This window comes from Acipenser ruthenus, chromosome 53 (assembly GCF_902713425.1).
Source record: "Acipenser ruthenus chromosome 53, fAciRut3.2 maternal haplotype, whole genome shotgun sequence".
Taxonomy (NCBI): Eukaryota; Metazoa; Chordata; class Actinopteri; order Acipenseriformes; family Acipenseridae; genus Acipenser; species Acipenser ruthenus.
The window spans coordinates 4262598-4281839 of record NC_081241.1 but is presented as its reverse complement, the minus strand read 5'-3'; the positions used below and the strand labels follow the sequence as shown (position 1 = coordinate 4281839).

General features: G+C 43.2%; 1 protein-coding gene across 2 annotated transcripts in view; it reads right to left on the bottom strand.

Moving 5' to 3' along the window:
- LOC117433093 (PRKCA-binding protein-like) overlaps positions 1-19242 on the bottom strand; it is a 29991-nt gene that overhangs the window by 2456 nt on the left and 8293 nt on the right. The window contains exons 5-11 of one of the 2 annotated variants that reach the window (XM_059016397.1): positions 13654-13723; positions 11692-11781; positions 8721-8774; positions 8395-8457; positions 6903-7036; positions 5317-5409; positions 684-734 (exon numbers count right to left, since the gene is read on the bottom strand). In XM_059016397.1, coding sequence (XP_058872380.1) covers positions 684-734; positions 5317-5409; positions 6903-7036; positions 8395-8457; positions 8721-8774; positions 11692-11781; positions 13654-13723 — 555 coding nt within the window. The remainder of the gene's footprint in view (positions 1-683; positions 735-5316; positions 5410-6902; positions 7037-8394; positions 8458-8720; positions 8775-11691; positions 11782-13653; positions 13724-19242) is intronic. The other variant, XM_059016398.1, reaches the window with a different exon arrangement.

Genomic DNA, 19242 nt, shown 5'->3' with positions numbered 1-19242 from the left:
TGAAGAAGGCTTACTTTGCTGTGTTTTAGATGTAACTGATTCATTCAAAGCAAGCCCCCTGCACCACTCTGAATGAATCAGAGTTAAATCTTGTACTCAGGACCACTTGATGTGTTGCCTGAAGGATTCGTCCACACCCTCCAATTATTGGCAAGACCTGCCATTCAATGGGTTGATAAAAAAAGCAGCCCAAGTAGCTCAGTCTACTTCATATTGATATTAAGTGCTCAGTCTGTAGATGATCTAGATATAAATGTTTGTCTTGGTTTAGATAGCCAGACAAGTATTATTTAAAATCCTGCATTCTAGTGAATCCTGTGTTCTGGTGTATTTGTCTGAAACAGGATACCAGAAGAGGGAAGTTGTATTAATTTTAATAGCGTCCAAAAACAGCCAATATAACTTCTATGCACTTGTTGAGCAAGGGTTTATAGACAAGCAGGCTATGTGAGTTTTTGTGAGAGTTATTTTGAATCACACATGCTCATAGTCTACCTCGGGGTGAAGCTTCATTTACTTGCTAACCCCAACTTCTTGCAGCAAGTTTTTATATACAGTAACATATATCACATTATGTGGTATAGCAGTCTGTTAGAACAGATCAGAGACATTCCACATTACACTGTTGTACACTGGTGGATTGTGAGACCAAAAACTCTGTGATAGTAGGAAGGAGCACTTACTATACAGCTGTATTCCTCGTCGTCCATTTCTTTGACCTTCAAGCAGTAAGACTGAAACACACACACACACACACACACAAAAAAAGTTTGTGATCAGTATGGTAATTACACCATTATTTATTTTTTATTATTTATTTATTTAGCAGACGCCTTTATCCAAGGCGACTTACAGAGACTAGGGTGTGTGAACTATGCATCAGCTGCAGAGTCACTTACAATTACATCTCACCCGAAAGACGGAGCACAAGGAGGTTAAGTGACTTGCTCAGGGTCACACAATGAGTCAGTAGCTGAGGTGGGATTTGAACCGGGGACCTCCTGGTTACAAGCCCCTTTCTTTAACCACTGGACCACACAGCCTCCTTAAACCATGGAATTGACATCCCTCAAGGTTTACCAAGATTTTTAATATGCCTTGGAAATATTTCTACCACGGGCGCTGTTGAGCACAGGTATGTGAAGCAGCAATTCTCTCGAGCTCCGCAGACCATATCCTTATATTTATTATTAAAAAAAAAAAAACAACTAACACATTTCTCATCTTACCTTTTATTTAGTTTTCTGTTTATTTGGGACTTAATTTTTTTGATTTTAAAATATATTCAACTAGCTGAAATGCCAGGCTCGCATAACAAAGAGATCCACATGTGGAGGCCCGTGGGCCCTCGCATTCTCTTGCTACTAACTCCTCGTCTGCAAGTGGGTCGAGCGGCGGTTCGGTTGAACTGGACGCTGCGAGCGGCGCAGCTCTATGGCTGCCATAAAATCTCCGGGAGCAGACCTCCACTCAAAAACTGACCTCAACTCTTCGATAGAGACCGCTGCCTTTCATCATACGAATCCACCATTTTGATGTGAAAGAGAAGATTACCTGCCTTACTAGACAGAGCAACCAGCTCCAATTTCAGGCAAAAATGTGTTTGTTTGCTTCCCAGATTTCGCACACGAGATCGCAAGGAAGCGATCTGCTTATGGGAAAGTTAAGTGCATTTTAAACAATTTCCCTGATGCAAGGTATGGCTTGTTTTTCCCTGCTCGTTTCAAGATTTCATTTAATGGAAACCAGAACATCTTTGAAAATCCTGAGGATGCCATGACCTTTGTCAAACAGAATATTCTGCCTACAGAAAAGGTTCCTCACCTGCTTGATCCGGCATGCCAGGTAACTTAACAGAGTTTAAATCTACTGAACTGGTCTTGTTCTTGAGCAGGGCAGAAAACGTTTGTACTACGAGGGAGGAAGAGGAGAAAAGGTTATTTTTTGTCTTTTTTTTTAATTCTCTCTTTCTCCCTCTGCCTTGCTATAGGCAGTGTTGCAATGTTTCGACGCTGTCTTTTATAATCCGATTTCAATGCTGCCTAACATGTTTACATAGTCACAAACGTGCAAAAATTACGTTTAATTGCAACCCCCCTTTTCTCTCCTTTTAATGTCTACTAAGCTATGTTTCTAAAATATGTAGCAGGTTTACTGTTAGAATTTAGAGGGGGACTCTAGTTTCGAAATCATGTTCAATTTATCTTTCTTACATACCTTATACAGTTACACAGTTTCATGTATATTTGCTATTGCTATTTGAAAGTAGTCACTACTCTATAATGATGGCGGTGCTGCAGTAACACCAGGGCATATCCCTAACTAGTGCCTTCTTTTCTGGTTAAACATGAACTACTGTCGAACTCTTGTGTATGTCCCTGTATTGTGTGTATTTACGTGGACGCCAGCGTTTATCCATTCAGTATTATTGGATGCCTTTTAGATGCGCTCAAATATTGTACAATGTAGTGCAGATTTTCCTCCCCTGGGTGGGGGGATTTCTCCCGTTTATTTGACTTGGTGGCTGCTGTACGTACCGCCATTATACTATTCAAATACTTTATTAAATTTGCTTTTAAAGTAAATGTTGTGCTATTATTATCACTGCTATTATTATTGTCTATATTTATGAAATCAGTGTTTTTTTTTTTTAATACTTTCCTATTTTATAGTTTTTTTTTCCATTTACTTATTTGTTTCTTTTTCTCCCTTCTGACTTTTCCCCAGTGCACAGACCATTGCTTTCTTAAATATTTATTTTCTCACTTTTGACATTGCAATTTCCAGTATAGCCACTATTAATATTAAGTATTTTATTATGACCCTTTTTTCCCCCTTTCTCTCTCTCTCTTTAGACTTATGGGGATAAATAATTCTATGTAGTTTTGTTTTGTTCTCGCAAAATGTGTTTGCAGAGCTATAGAACCAAGGAATTTGTATATGTGGGCTACTAGCAAGCTTTGTGCTCTTGATAGTAAATTAGGCTTCGTTTGGGGAAGCGTTTGGGGGTGGGGGCGGGGGGGATTTGTTCCCTTGCTCTTTTCTTGTTTTTTTCACTTCACTTTTTGTCATTGTAACCAAGTTGTGCTCGGCCAAGCAGCACATTATTAGTAACACTTACCTATTTATTTATTTATTTGTGTTATTCTGTGATTGTTCCCTTCAATCAATCCAGTTTTATAAAACCTTTTTATTATGATTAATCAAAGGTCTGGGGCTGGTGGGTGTTCTGTAAACTTCACTAGCTGGAATGTCAAGGGGCTTAATCACCCTGTGAAACGTAATAGAGTCCTTACCCATCTACAACAACTTAAGACAGACATTGCATTTCTACAGGAAACCCATTTTCGTACTTCTGACCACTTCAGGATTCGGAGGGGCTGGGTGGGGCAGTTATTTCATTCAAATTTTCATGGTAAAGCCCAGGGAGTGGCAATTTTAGAGCACAAAACGATTCCTTTTGTAGCATCCCAAATTACCTCTGATCCGAATGGAAGATACATTATGGTCACTGGCAAACTTTTCAATACTCCTGTAATTTTGTCTAATGTCTATGCCTGCAACTGGGTGACAGCATTTTAATAATATTTTTTTTTCCTACCTACCTTCCCTTGACTCCCACCACCTGATTCTTCGGGGGGGGGGGGGATTTTAACTGCTCCCTCAACCCTGCTCTTGACCGCTCTTCCAGTAAGTCTGCCTCTGTTTCTAAAACCGCTTTAGCTTTTAAATCTTTCCTTGATTCCTATGCAATCTTTGACCCCTGGCATTTCCTATTTCCCTCTACAAGGCAGTATTCATTCTTCTCCCATGTCCACCATACTTACTCCCGGATTGATTATTTATTTTTGGACAATAAAATTACTCCCTTCATCCGTTCATGCACATATGACAGTATTGTCATTTCAGACCGTGCTCCTCTTACCTTAACTTTTCCCAACTATTCTGCTACATGCCACCCTTGGAGAGTCAACCTGTTGTTACTTTGTTCAATTTATCACCTCTCAGATAGATCTTTTTTTGGAAACAAACACCACCCCAGAGATTTCTCCCTCCATTTTTTGGGAGACACATAAGGCTTACCTACGAGGGCAAATAATATTATTTACTGCTCAAAGTAATAAATTCAGATCAGGGAGACTTTCAGCACTGGTGAATCTCATCTCACAAATAGATCAAGCTTATGCTAACTCCCCCACACCGTAACTTTACAAGGAGCGTCTAGCTTTTCAAACTGAATCTGATCTCCTGTCTACAAAACAGGCAGAACATTTACTGTATAAAGCATGCCATATAGCATACAAGTATGACCAGTAAAGCGCTCGCCCATCATCTTTGGCAGTCGGCTGCTCCCCATCTAATTTCACAAATTCAGCCACAATCTGGCCTGATAAACAATCAAAAGGAAATAAACAATCAGTTTATAACTTCTACTCTGCACTATACATCTGAATCGCCTTCAGAGCCTTTCTTAATAGATTCGTTCTTTAACAACCTTGACATGCTGGCTGCGCATGACACTATCTTTTTTTTTTTTAATTATTGTGGTTATTATATATATATATTTTTTTTCCTTCTGTGTGTTCCCCCCCCCTCAATTATTATTATTATTTTATTGTTTATGTTTTTTTACTTGCAAAGGTGGGAGGGGATAAAAGATATATATATATATATATATATATATATACAGTGCCTTGCAAACGTATTCAGACCCCTGACCAATTCTCTCATATTACTGAATTACAAATGGTACATTGAAATTTCATTCTGTTTTTCATTGTTGGATTTTTTGTTAAAAAAGCATACAGAACTAAACAAGTTTAAGATGTAGCTGTGTTCTACATACTATTCATTTGTCTTTGTTTGTTGTGTTTAACTACTGTAAAAACTCAATAAAAATAATTAACAAATATATGTATATATGTATATATATATTTCTACCATGACTCCACCATACAGATCTGCTAAAGAAAAGTACTGAAATCAGAAAATAGTATGCTGATGAATCCTTGCAGTGTTCAATTACAAAAAGGTCGATTAAGAACATTATTATTAGAGAACTATCTGAACTCTGCTATTGGCCCGACACATGGTATTCTGAACTCAACCACAGAGGACTTAGTCCTGTCAGGATTCTTCTCATGAAGGGCTCTGTCGCATTACCAGCACTTTGCCCCTGACAGTCACACAGGAACACCACACCAGTGTTCCTGTCCAGCATTACTGTCTGCTAATGTGCATCTGCTGTCTTTAACTTTAACCCGCAGTCATGCTACAATTACCCTGGGAGTTAGATTCAGGAGTTGTGTTTCTTACCAGGTATTCAAATTTAACATCCAGGTATTTCCGGATGGTGAGTTTGGTGTCTGGGATTGCTTTGTTCAAGTAGGTATTCAGGTCATGCAGCATCTGACAGGAGAAGAGAACACAGCATTACACATACTGTACTCTGGGAGTCTACCGGAAAACACTTTGAAGCATTTCTGTCCCGTGTGGACCAGCTCAGAATGCCTTCCTTCCTTCTCTCTCTCTCGTTTTAGTTGTATTTGTCTGCTGAAGTCTTCCTGTCCTTAACTGTATTTTGTATGATATGTAATTGTTTATACACATATCCCACGCCACTGCTATACATAAAGAAATAAAGAATAAACGAACATTAGAACCGTGACCTACAGCAGGGTACAAAATCATGAAGCCACCCGCAGCTGCCCAATAAGTAGCCAGTTTTTGAAGTGCCACTGAGCAGCAGCACAGTAACACAGTACTGCAACGACCAAAACAAGAGAGGTTTCTGGGGGAGCAGTCCAAAGAGCAATTAGGATCATTGATCAATGTTCTGAAGTACAGGGACCAGAGTTAAACATTGTAACAATGACATGGGCTACGAGTGTCTGCATACAAAATATCAAAGGGGTCTAGATCTAATACAATGGGCAACTGCACAGTGTGAGGCTGAATTATGAATGATGTATAAACCATCACTGTACATGATTCCATGTGTCCTGCTTGCCACCATAATATATCAGAAAATCCCACTGCAACCTATAGGGTTAGGAACTATGTATAGATTTTTTTTTTTTTAATCCAGTCATGTAAAAATTATGAGGAAACAATATGAACATTGTGATTTGAATATCATCCTATCTTTACTCACAGACTCACACATACAGGTGCCTCCCTGTATACCTGTCTCTTTACTCACACTCATACATACAGGTGCCTCCCTGTATACCTGTCTTTTTACTCACACTCATACATACAGGTGCCTCCCTGTATACCTGTCTTTTTACTCACACTCATACATACAGGTGCCTCCCTGTATACCTGTCTTTTTACTCACACTCATACATACAGGTGCCTCCCTGTATACCTGTCTTTTTACTCACACTCATACATACAGGTGCCTCCCTGTATACCTGTCTTTTTACTCACACTCATACATACAGGTGCCTCCCTGTATACCTGTCTTTTTACTCACACTCATACATACAGGTGCCTCCCTGTATACCTGTCTCTCTACTCACAGACTCATACATACAGGTGCCTCCCTGTATACCTGTCTCTCTACTCACAGACTCACACATACAGGTGCCTCCCTGTATACCTGTCTCTTTACTCACAGACTCACACATACAGGTGCCTCCCTGTATACCTGTCTCTTTACTCACACTCACACATACAGGTGCCTCCCTGTATACCTGTCTCTTTACTCACACTCATACATACAGGTGCCTCCCTGTATCCCTGTCTCTTTACTCACACTCATACATACAGGTGCCTCCCTGTATCCCTGTCTCTCTACTCACAGACTCATACATACAGGTGCCTCCCTGTATCCCTGTCTCTCTACTCACAGACTCATACATACAGGTGCCTCCCTGTATCCCTGTCTCTCTACTCACAGGCTTGAGGGTCTTGAGTAGTCGGATCCCGAACTTCTCAATGTTGCGATGTGCCTCTGCAAACTTCACGAAGGCTTCGCTGGCAGCAGCCTGGGGCTCCCGGACTCCAATCACAGAGAACACGTCTCCAAACGCTGGGGAGCGAGACAAGAGGTCAGTGAGTCTCATCAACAACTTCAAAACACACAGTCATTAACTCCAAGTAAAACCTATACAAAACCTAGACTCGATCAAACTGACAGAAAAACAACAGAGGACACTGTGGAAACAACCCAAACATACAAGTACCAGGAAGAACATGTTTGTTTTGAGCTGGAGTGTTTTACTTCAAAAGAAAAAAATAAATATATGACAGGAGGCAAAGTGGGTAATTGTTACAGGATACAGTCGTCTCTGCGTATAGCAACACCTCCTAAGGGGAACACCCTTGTGGTGAAACAGATTGTTTCCCATTATAAATGCACCGGCTAAAGGAACAGGAACTTTGCTTAAAAGAACACCTTCATGGCACCAATAGCGATTCGTTCACAACTGATACAGTACTATTTTGTAACCTGATAACTCACCATCATCAAACTTCAATTCAAATGGTGTATTCAGTCTTTTTGAAAATGCCTTGTCATCACGAGAGTGTCTGAGGCACACCGATTGGTTTATTAAATCTTTCCAGAACCGCCGTCCTATCATTGACTCGTTTTGTATTCTGATTTTCATGAGTGCACCTCAGCGCTACAAAATAGCATGTAAGTAAATGGCGAAATGCGCCACGGTTTCTCTTGCTACAAAATGTTGGAAATTGTTCGAGCTCTTGAAAAAAAACTGAAATCAGACACAAGTCGCTGAGCAATTTGGTGTTTCCCGTTCTGGCGAGTTGCTTCACCATTCTGTTAAATGATGTGCATGTCTTGAATATTGGTCCTGTACATATATTCATAATTAATCTAGAGCTGTTGCTGCATTTAACGTGTGTAGGGGTGCTGTGTTACTTTAGTTTGAAAGTTAGTATATTAACATTAGTTTGTCAGTTACTTTTATTATCATAGTTTATTAACATACACTAGCCTATTGCTTTTCTTTTACTTATTCAGTTCATTTCCTATGCTGATGCATGTGCATCATGACAAGTAATACATATTTATTGATTGATTGATTGATTGATTGAGGGTGTCAGCTTCAACAACATTACTGGAGAATTGTGAGGCTGACACCCTGGGATCCTTCAAGAAGCTGCTTGATGAGATTCTGGGATCAATAAGCTATTAACAACCAAACGGGCAAGATGGGCTGAATGGCCTCCTCTCGTTTGTAAACTTTCTTATGTTCTTATGTTCTTTCTTATTTTCTTATGCAAGTTCTTATGATTCACATTGTGTCTGGTGGCTAACCTTAGAGAACACTTCACTTGCTTCCCGACGGTTGTTCTCTTAGCCGGAGACCACTACTGTAACCAATAAAAAACCTCACTAGATCCAAGATGACTTATGAATCCTACCTCGGTGTGTCTGGGACAGTTCAAAGAAAGCCCTCAGTAGTCTCTTGGTGTGCTCCATAAGCCCTGTGCAACACAAACACATACATAAATACACATTCATAAATTAAATTTAGCAAATCTCAGAAGTTTAGAAAAACACAGGTACAAACAATGCAGTAAAAATAAAAAACTTAAGCATTTTTCATTGATACCATGCATACTCACATAATAGGTTGACATTGGATTGTTTCCAGTTAATTTAGTACTTCTCATATATATATATATATATATATATATATACTTTGTATAGCTCTGCAGTTCTCATATACAAGTTAACTCCTGCCTACCTTTGTACAGCTCTGCCGTTCTCTCCAGCTCTTCCAGCCTCTTCACTAGCCCGTCTGCAATTAGACAAGTTTTCAGTCATTCTTTTCATTCTGGGAGAATGCTCTGTGGACACTGTGTCAGTAACGGTCATTGACCCCACCCTTGGATATGAGTAACGCACATGTGAAACAGGTCACCAGTGCCATCACTTAGAAATCTGGGGCCGTATTCACAAAGCTGACTTAAGTCTAAGACCAAAAAATTGGGTTAAGTCGCTTTTGCAGACTTTGTTATGACCAAGTCTTAAGTCTGTTTCACAAAACAATTTTCTGGGGGGTCTTAACTTAGAGCAGCGTTTCTGTCCGCACAACGTCTTCACTGTCTTCCACTCGAGAGAAAGCTCATACTCATGCAACAGTCTCTTGACACAGGGGTTGTAACGACAGACTGGAGAATAAGCAAACTTGTTAAATTTGCAGAGTACACAAAAATAGGAGGAGTGGCAAACACTGTTGCAGAGCAAAGGTCACTCAAAATGATCTAGACAGCATTCAGAACTGGGCAGACACATGGCAAATGACATTTAATAGAAAATGTGCATTATACAGTGCCTTGCGAAAGTATTCGGCCCCCTTGAACTTTGCGACCTTTTGCCACATTTCAGGCTTCAAACATAAAGATATGAAACTGTAATTTTTTGTGAAGAATCAACAACAAGTGGGACACAATCATGAAGTGGAACGAAATTTATTGGATATTTCAAACTTTTTTAACAAATAAAAAACTGAAAAATTGGGCGTGCAAAATTATTCAGCCCCTTTACTTTCAGTGCAGCAAACTCTCTCCAGAAGTTCAGTGAGGACCTCTGAATGATCCAATGTTGACCTAAATGACTATTGATGATAAATAGAATCCACCTGTGTGTAATCAAGTCTCCGTATAAATGCACCTGCACTGTGATAGTCTCAGAGGTCCGTTCAAAGCGCAGAGAGCATCATGAAGAACAAGGAACACACCAGGCAGGTCCGAGATACTGTTGTGGAGAAGTTTAAAGCCGGATTTGGATACAAAAAGATTTCCCAAGCTTTAAACATCCCAAGGAGCACTGTGCAAGCGATAATATTGAAATGGAAGGAGTATCAGACCACTGCAATTCTACCAAGACCTGGCCGTCCCTCTAAACTTTCAGCTCATACAAGGAGAAGACTGATCAGAGATGCAGCCAAGAGGCCCATGATCACTCTGGATGAACTGCAGAGATCTACAGCTGCGGTGGGAGACTCTGTCTATAGGACAACAATCAGTCGTATACTGCACAAATCTGGCCTTTATGGAAGAGTGGCAAGAAGAAAGCCATTTCTTAAAGATATCCATAAAAAGTGTCATTTACAGTTTGCCACAAGCCACCTGGGAGACACACCAAACATGTGGAAGAAGGTGCTCTGGTCAGATGAAACCAAAATCGAACTTTTTGGCAACAATGCAAAACGTTATGTTTGGCGTAAAAGCAACACAGCTCATCACCCTGAACACACCATCTCCACTGTCAAACATGGTGGTGGCAGCATCATGTTTTGTGCCTGCTTTTCTTCAGCAGGGACAGGGAAGATGGTTAAAATTGATGGGAAGATGGATGGAGCCAAATGCAGGACCATTCTGGAAGAAAACCTGATGGAGTCTGCAAAAGACCTGAGACTGGGACGGAGATTTGTCTTCCAACAAGACAATGATCCAAAACATAAAGCAAAATCTACAATGGAATGGTTCACAAATAAACATATCCAGGTGTTAGAATGGCCAAGTCAAAGTCCAGACCTGAATCCAATCGAGAATCTGTGGAAAGAACTGAAAACTGCTGTTCACAAATGCTCTCCATCCAACCTCATTGAGCTCGAGCTGTTTTGCAAGGAGGAATGGGCAAAAATTTCAGTCTCTCGATGTGCAAAACTGATAGAGACATACCCCAAGCGACTTACAGCTGTAATCGCAGCAAAAGGTGGCGCTACAAAGTATTAACTTAAGGGGGCTGAATAATTTTGCACGCCCAATTTTTCAGTTTTTTATTTGTTAAAAAAGTTTGAAATATCCAATAAATTTCATTCCACTTCATGATTGTGTCCCACTTGTTGTTGATTCTTCACAAAAAATTACAGTTTCATATCTTTATGTTTGAAGCCTGAAATGTGGCAAAAGGTCGCAAAGTTCAAGGGGGCCGAATACTTTCGCAAGGCACTTTAAATATCATACAGGAGATACTGAAATTGAAGAAGGAAATTGAAGAAGGAATCTATGAAAAAGACCTGGGAGTTTATGTTGACTCAGAAATGTCTTCATCTAGACAATGTGGGGAAGCTATAAAAAAGGCCAACAAGATGCTGGGATATATTGTGAAAAGTGTTGAATTTAAATCAAGGGAAGTAATGTTACAACTTTACAATGCATTAGTAAGACCTTACCTAGAATATTGTGTTCAGTTCTGGTCACCTCATTACAAAAAGGATATTGCTGCTCTAAAAAGAGTGCAAAGAAGAGCGACCAGAATTATTCTGGGGTTAAAAGGCATGTCGTACACAGACAGGCGCAAAGAATTGAATCTGTTCAGTCTTGAACAAAGAAGACTACGCGGTGATCTGATTCAACCATTCAAAATTCTAAAAGGTATTGACAATGTCGACCCAGTGGACTTTTTTGACCTAAAAAAAGAAACATGGACCAGGGGTCACAAATGGAGATTAGATAAAGGGGCATTCAGAAAAGAAAAAATAGGAGGCACTATTTTTACACAGAGAATTGTGAGGGTCTGGAACCAACTCCCCAGTAATGTTGTTGAAACTGACAGCCTGGGATCCTTCAAGAAGCTGTTTGATGAGATTCTGGGATCAATAAGCTACTAACAACCAAACGAGCAAGGTGGGCTGAATGGCCTCCTGTCGTTTGTAAAATTTCTTTTGTTCTTATGACAGTGCCACAGCAGGCAACTTGGAGTCTTACCATTGCACAGGATGGCTCTGCTCAGCCCCAGAGCATCTGCTGTTCCTGCACTCATATTCTCCACCAGGCGGTGCTTCACCTTCTTAAGAACTGAGAAACAGAAGTGAGAGTCAGACACAGACAGCTGCCACAGCAGAAATTACTATAGCAACAACATCATCACATTTATATAGGTCTTTCATTAGACCTTCTGTATCAAAGCAATACAATTATTACATTCTAACAATAACTATGTAAAAACGCACACTGTTTCAGAAGGGTGGCAAAGCATTCCTCGGTCTAGGGGCAAAGCAGATGCAAGCCCCATTTCCCAGAGTGCACATCTCAGTTTGTGGCACACATAACAATCCCAAGTCAGAGGATCTAAGAGAGCGTTTGTGTGCACAGTCTGGCAAGAAACGAAATATGGAATAACAATAATTTATGTGTGTGCATGACTTAGAAAAAGTCATAAAATGTCATGAAAAAATGATGCAAAAGGGCTGACTCAAACAACATAGGAATCAGATAAGACACACATGTATTCAGAGCAGTATTAAGGAATCCCCACAGGTTGATGCAAATCAAGGGGCGACTCCCAGGGCCAAGAGAAAATCAAGAACACAATTACGCAATCCACAGAAACCAACACCCCATAAATTCTCACATTTTAGAATAAAGCAATATTAAACCACGTAAATATATCCCCACCATGTTAAGCAATGATGACGTGTAAGGCTGCGTTTGCTGTGCTCTGTATGTGCTGCTAATGCACACCCCATGATGATGGGATTGGTCTTCAAACACAGTCCACTGTAATCTATTGTTTGAGCATCCGCAAAGATCCAAATACATTACACTTCACAGCTTGTTCACACAGTACTGCAGTAAATTGCACAAAAACGTTTTTTAATGTAAAATCACAGTGCTGTATCTCGTATTAGACATTTTTAATTCCACAATGAAGATCAAGACAGTGTGTGACCCTGAGCAAGTCACTTAACCTCCTTGTGTTCCATCCTTCGGATGAGACCGAGATCCTATTGGAAGTGACTCCGCAGCAGCAGCTGCGATTCACGGTTCACCCTAAGTCTCTGTAAGTCGCTTTGGATGAAGCAGTCAGAGAGTCGTCAAAGGCAACAGTAACCCTCGAAACAGAGTCAAGTGCAAATTGGACTAAGCAAATTATTAATTTGTATTATTTCAAACGTGACTGCATCAGGAACTGTATACCCATGTGTGCCGTTTTAATCTGGGTTGTTCCACTTTTTACGTCACACAATGCAAAAATATCTTTATCCAAACATCTTTGCATGTACTGCAATGAAGACGAGTTGTGTCATCTCTCTTATTCCACCCGTGCCTCAGTTCAAGTTACACTGCATCATGACAAACTTTATGAAGATGGGGGACAGTTTTGCAATTTTTGCAGCCACACAATTGACTGTTCACAAGCACACAGCTGAAGAGCACATGAAATCTCATTCTGAACAGAAGGCAGCGCATTAAAGCAAATAAAAAAATGATGGTAAAATATTTCATCTTAAGTTTATACATAATTAGTTGAGTCCACTTTCTTTGTCATCCTTCTGCAAGTTTTTTTTTTCCTGTATTCAAATGATTTAATTACAGTACTACAATTTGCCCCTAATAATATACCCCCGACCCCCAGCAATTTTGCCAAGATATGGTCAAATATCCCTGCAACATCTGGCAAAAAATGTTCTCAATTTTCCATAGGCCCTGGTGATTCTCGTGCTACAGTGCTTTGAGCTGTGGCTTTTCCCAATAGGGTTCAGATAGTTCAGCTCAACCTCTCAGAGGGTTAAAACGGTTTGAGTTTCAGTGCTTAGTGAGTGTGGTGTGAATTAACTAGCACGGTTAGACAGGAACTGCTACTGTACTGCTAATCCAACAAAAACACAGATAGAAACTGTGAATAGGGAGAGACTGAGAGCCATTGAAAACTTGGACACTGCATACCTATGTCCAGACACTTCCCTTGCTTCGGATCAGCCTGGAGTTTGTTGTAATGGATGTTAACTTCCCCCTCCTAATAGAGATTAAAAAAATTAATAAAAAAAAAACACATCGGGAGATTACCCATCAACACAACACCGTACAATACAATGTAATAAAATGTAATAGGCCTGACACGGGTACAGACATCTGAAATGTATTTGTATCCGATGGTAATGACATCACATTAAGATGGGCTGACTGTTTAAGTAGCTTCAGTTTTAGTTTGCAATCATTCTGGGTTCTGTTGCTCGGAAATTAAATATTATCCGTTATCTATAACCATTGCAAATCATTCAAATAACATTTGGTGCCAATTGGTCTTCATGCAAGTAAATGACCTCAAACATGATCTGAATGTCAACTGCCTGCAATTCACACATTCACTCTGAAACAGACTGCAAATTGTTCCATATTGCTTGGTGGTTTTCTGAGATGAAAAGTATGAGGTCTTTCAAATAGCATGATCTGCCACTAAGTCCTCGAGGCACTTTATGGAACATAGGTCATTTTAAGGTCCTTTGTTTTACCAATTTTAAATGAAGGAACATTTCACAGGAGCAGATGTGTATGTGTGCCTTTGTATATTTGTCTTTATTGTATTAAATACAGGGATCTGGCAATAAAGAGATGTGAACCCGTGGTAACACAGTGTGTGAGGCTGCAAGGGAGTGCAGCCAGGATGGTGCAGGAGTGTGGCACTAAGACTGCATGGCATTAATATCTGCTCCACAATGCAATGAGTTATCTTTTCTGATCAAGTGAAGCACAACCAATATAGGTCAGAAGCGATGTGCTACATACTGCAGAAAATTCTCATTTTCTTTTTTTATACAATCTTGAGAAAACATATTAGTTATATTCATGCGTGAATCTTTTTACTTCTTGAAAACAACCTGGCTTTGGATTTCAGCAAAACCTTGCTGTAAGCATGCTGTTAAATGGGAGGGTTCCAATGTTATGGTCTCATGCTGAGCAATCGGTTTCTGCAATCGTTTCATAAAAACAAGCCTAAAACCACACTGAGCCGGGGGCTAAATCCCAGCTACCTTAAATATCACAGAAGAGGAGCACTCCTCTTTTTAGGAGCCCAGGCTCACCCTCCACTTTCAGCTGCCCCAGATTCTGAAATTCTATTTATTACGGCAATAGACTGAGGTGCTGCCCTATCTGTGGAACTGGGGCTGGGGAAGGTAGCTAAATATTCATTTAGAAGTCACAGTTAACTTTTGAAGAGCCCACACAGAACTCAGATACAAGGACTGGTAAGTCATTTTGTATTTCTAGTATCATTTGTATTGGGAGGGTGTTTTGGTGGAGCCAAACTCTGATCTACAATCTAGGAAATGCTTGTACTATAATAACCTGAGGAGATCTACAGGTATGGCCAAAACTTTTGCATCACCCTATAGAACTAACCAATTTTGCTTCATAAAGTTGAATGAAACCTGCTAAATAATGTTACGTTAACATATTGAATTGCATACCCCTTTGTAGTTCTCCATATATATTTGTTTTATTAATGGTCTTATGTAGTAATACTGGCCTTGATTTTATTCTTAGGCTGCATTGAAAATGCCTCTTGAATTAAATGAAATACCTCATAAGGAACATACAGTAAGAAAATAAATGCAGTTTAAAAGTAAAAAGAAAATATGAAACAGGTGTAATATGACTAATGTTGTAAAGTAGCAAACCTGAAGAATCCTGAACATGTCATCTAAAATGTACTGTTTTATGGGGATCCTGCATTTATTTTCACACTTTGGTAAGTGTGGCAGTCTGGCTCGCAGTGGTGTGGTGGATGACGTCACGGACCAGGAAGTAACTCACTCCAAAACAGTGGATGGGCGGGTGAAACCGAGTGCAAAAGCACTCAGCGTATTTAATAATAAACAAACAAAAGATTTAAACAAAATACAAACAAAAGGGCACGAGGGCCAAACGAATAAATAAACAAACAAGTAAGTGCCGTGCTGGATAATCCAGCACGTATTAGCAATTGTTTTTTAAATGTTATTCCTTCTCTCCGCTCCCCGTACTCTCTACTCCAACACCCCAACCCCGAGTGCAGAGAGCTGCTGGTTTATATACTCTGGCCGAGGGATTTAACTAGTTGGTAATTATCTTATTATCCCCCGGCCAGAGTCTGCACGCGTTTGGTAAGGATGCATGACTGTCAGCTATTTAAATAATCAGTAGCTGATCAGCCATGCATCCTCACAGGGTTTTTAAATAATAATAATAATAATAATTTACCCGCGCCGCAAACAAAAATACAAATAATAATAAATAGGGGCGGGACACTCCGCCACACATGCCCCCCCTTGTGCGCAGCACACATGGCCCCAACGGCCACCTCCCCCCTCAGTCTTAAAGTCCCGGAAGAGGGGGAAGCAAGTTACTTCTGGGGGGTGGCCATGGTGGAATCTCTGGCACCCCCCCATTCTTTGTGGCCGGCAGCTCCCTCTTCCGGGGCTCCCGCCACACTCTATCCTGCCGCGAAAGTGCGGCTGGGGAAGCTGGCCTCCTGACCTCCCCCCCTTTCTTCATTTCTGGCAGCTCCCTTTCATGGAGCTCCGGCCATCGTGTAGCGACCCCAGGCGAAGCAGGATCCCTGGCAACCCCAGGCAAAGCAGGATCCCCGGCGACCCTAGGCGAAGCCGGACCCTCGACGACCCCAGGCGAAGCAGGATCCCTGGCGACCCCAGGCGACGGCAGCAGCAGCGGACCCTCGGAAGGCGACGGCAGCAGCAGCGGACCCTCGGAAGGCGACGGCAGCAGCAGCGGACCCTCGGAAGGCGACGGCAGCAGCAGCGGACCCTCGGAAGGCGACAGCAGCCGCAGCGGACCCTCGGAAGGCGACGGCAGCCGCAGTGGACCCTCGGGAGGCGAACTCGGGAGGGGAGCCCCTGGCCATGGAGGCGGCAGCGGGAGCTCCACTTCTCCCTCGTACCCTATGTCCTGTAGAGAACAAAAGGCAGCCCCAGGCGATGCAGAACAGCCATCCCCAGGCAATGGCGATGGTGGGAGGGGAAAGCAGTCCTCCCACAGCGGCTGAGACGGAACCAGCAGGTATTCACCCTCTGCTGGTGGAGCTGGGAGTGGCAAGCAGTCCTCCCACGGCGGCTGAGGCGGAACCAGCAGGTATTCACCCTCTGCTGGTGGAGGTGGGAGGGGCAAGCAGTCCTCCCACGACGGTTGAGGCAGAACCAGCAGGCATTCACCCTCTGCTGGTGGAGGTGGGAGGGGCAAGCAGTCCTCCCACGACGGTGGAGGCGGAACCAGCAGGCATTCACCCTCTGCTGGTGGAGGTGGGAGGGGCAAGCAGTCCTCCCACGACGGTGGATGTGGAACCAGCAGGCATTCACCCTCTGCTGGTGGAGGTGGCGGAGGCAGAGGCAGCTCTTGCTGCTCTGCTCCTGGTGGTGGTGGAGACAGAGGCAGCTCCTGCTGCTCTGCTCCTGGTGGTGGTGGAGGCAGAGGCGATGGGGCGGATGCTGGCCACTCAGAGGGAGGCTGTGGCGGTGCTGGCTCCCTCTGCTGTGGCGGCTGGGCTGGTGTGTGCCGTGCTCCCTTCAGCAGCATAAATAGAGGCTGCTGGGGAACACCAGCATCCTGCCCTTCTCCCCCCCAGAAAAATTCAGGGGGTTGAGCCTGTAACTCCTCCCCTTCTGGCTCTTGGGACTGCAGCTTGGGTCCTAAGGCTGTGGAAGCGCAGACTTCCACCTCTTGGGCTATGGACGCACCGACTCCCCCCTCTTTGGGCTGTGGACGCACCGACTCCTCCCTCTTGGGCTGTGGAAGCACCGACTCCTCCCTCTTGGGCTGTGGACGCACCGACTCCTCCCTCTTGGGCTGTGGAAGCACCGACTCCTCCCTCTTGGGCTGTGGACGCACCGACTCCCCCCTCTTGGGCGTAGGACGTTCGGGCTCCCCCCCCTCGGGCGTAGGACGTTCGGGCTCCCCCCACTCGGGCGTAGGACGTTCGGGCTCCTCCCACTCGGGCGTAGGACGTTCGGGCTCCTCCCACTCGGGCGTAGGACGTTCGGGCTCCTCCCACTCGGGCGTAGGACGTTCGGGCTCCTCCCACTCGGGCGTAGGACGTTCAGGCTCCTCCCACTCAGGCGTAGGACGTTCGGGCTCCTCCTCCTCAGGCTGTGGAGGCGAAACCAGCAGGCATTCTCCCTCTGCTGGTGGAGACGGTAGCGATGGCTCCTCTCCCTCTGATGCTGGAGACAGTAGCGATGGCTCCTCTCCCTCTGCTGGTGGAGACGGTAGCGATGGCTCCTCTCCCTCTGCTGGTGGAGATGGTAGCGATGGCTCCTCTCCCTTTGGTGCTGGAGATGGCAGCAGCAGGGTCTCTCCCATATCCGCAGCCAGGTAGTTGAGCACCATGGCTGTGATGTCTGGGAGGGATGCTGGGTGGTGTTGCTGTTCCCAGGCCTCCCAGCGCTCCCCATCTCTTGCCCACAGGAGGTTGATCACTGCAGGGAGGGCTTCCTCATAATCCCTCCCCGGCTCCACCAGCCAGTCCCAGACTCCCTCAGAGGAGAGTGCATCCGTCCTCTTTGGAGGATGCAGGTCCTCCCTCACTGGACGCTCTGGCTCCTCTTTCTCCTGCCATGGAGGGGGTTGGTCGGGTGCTATGTGACCCACCTCCCCAACAGCGAAGCACCACTCCTCACCTTTCAAGCAGGTGGGGCAGACGTCCAGCATGGTTGAGCTACAGTGGGACCTGCGACCGGCCCCACGCTGCTGTAGCTGCTGCTTCCTCCGTCCGCTTCTTCCCATATTTTTTTTTTTTTTTTTTTTCCCCAAAAAACACACAAAAACCACTTTGAAAAAAAAAACGAGCTTTTCTTTCCTGGTCCGGCTATTGGAGGCGTTTGTTTTGTCCCACGCAGGACACCATATGTGGCAGTCTGGCTCGCAGTGGTGTGGTGGATGACGTCACGGACCGGAAGTAACTGACTCCAAAACAGTGGATAGGCGGGTGAAACCGAGTGCAAAAGCACTCAGCGTATTTAATAATAAACAAACAAAAGATTTAAACAAAATACAAACAAAAGGGCACGAGGGCCAAACGAATAAATAAACAAACAAGTAAGTGCCGTGCTGGATAATCCAGCACGTATTAGCAATTGTTTTTTAAATGTTATTCCTTCTCTCCGCTCCCCGTACTCTCTACTCCAACACCCCAACCCCAAGTGCAGAGAGCTGCTGGTTTATATACTCTGGCCGAGGGATTTAACTAGTTGGTAATTATCTTATTATCCCCCGGCCAGAGTCTGCACGCGTTTGGTAAGGATGCATGACTGTCAGCTATTTAAATAATCAGTAGCTGATCAGCCATGCATCCTCACGGGGTTTTTAAATAATAATATAAGACGCGGCGCTTTTACCCGCGCCGCAAACAAAAATACAAATAATAATAAATAGGGGCGGGACACTCCGCCACAGTAAGTTTTAAAATATTTAGCATCTTGATGTCCTGCAAACCCTTGTAATTAAATACTACCTGTGAAGATCAATGTAAACTTTGAAATAAAT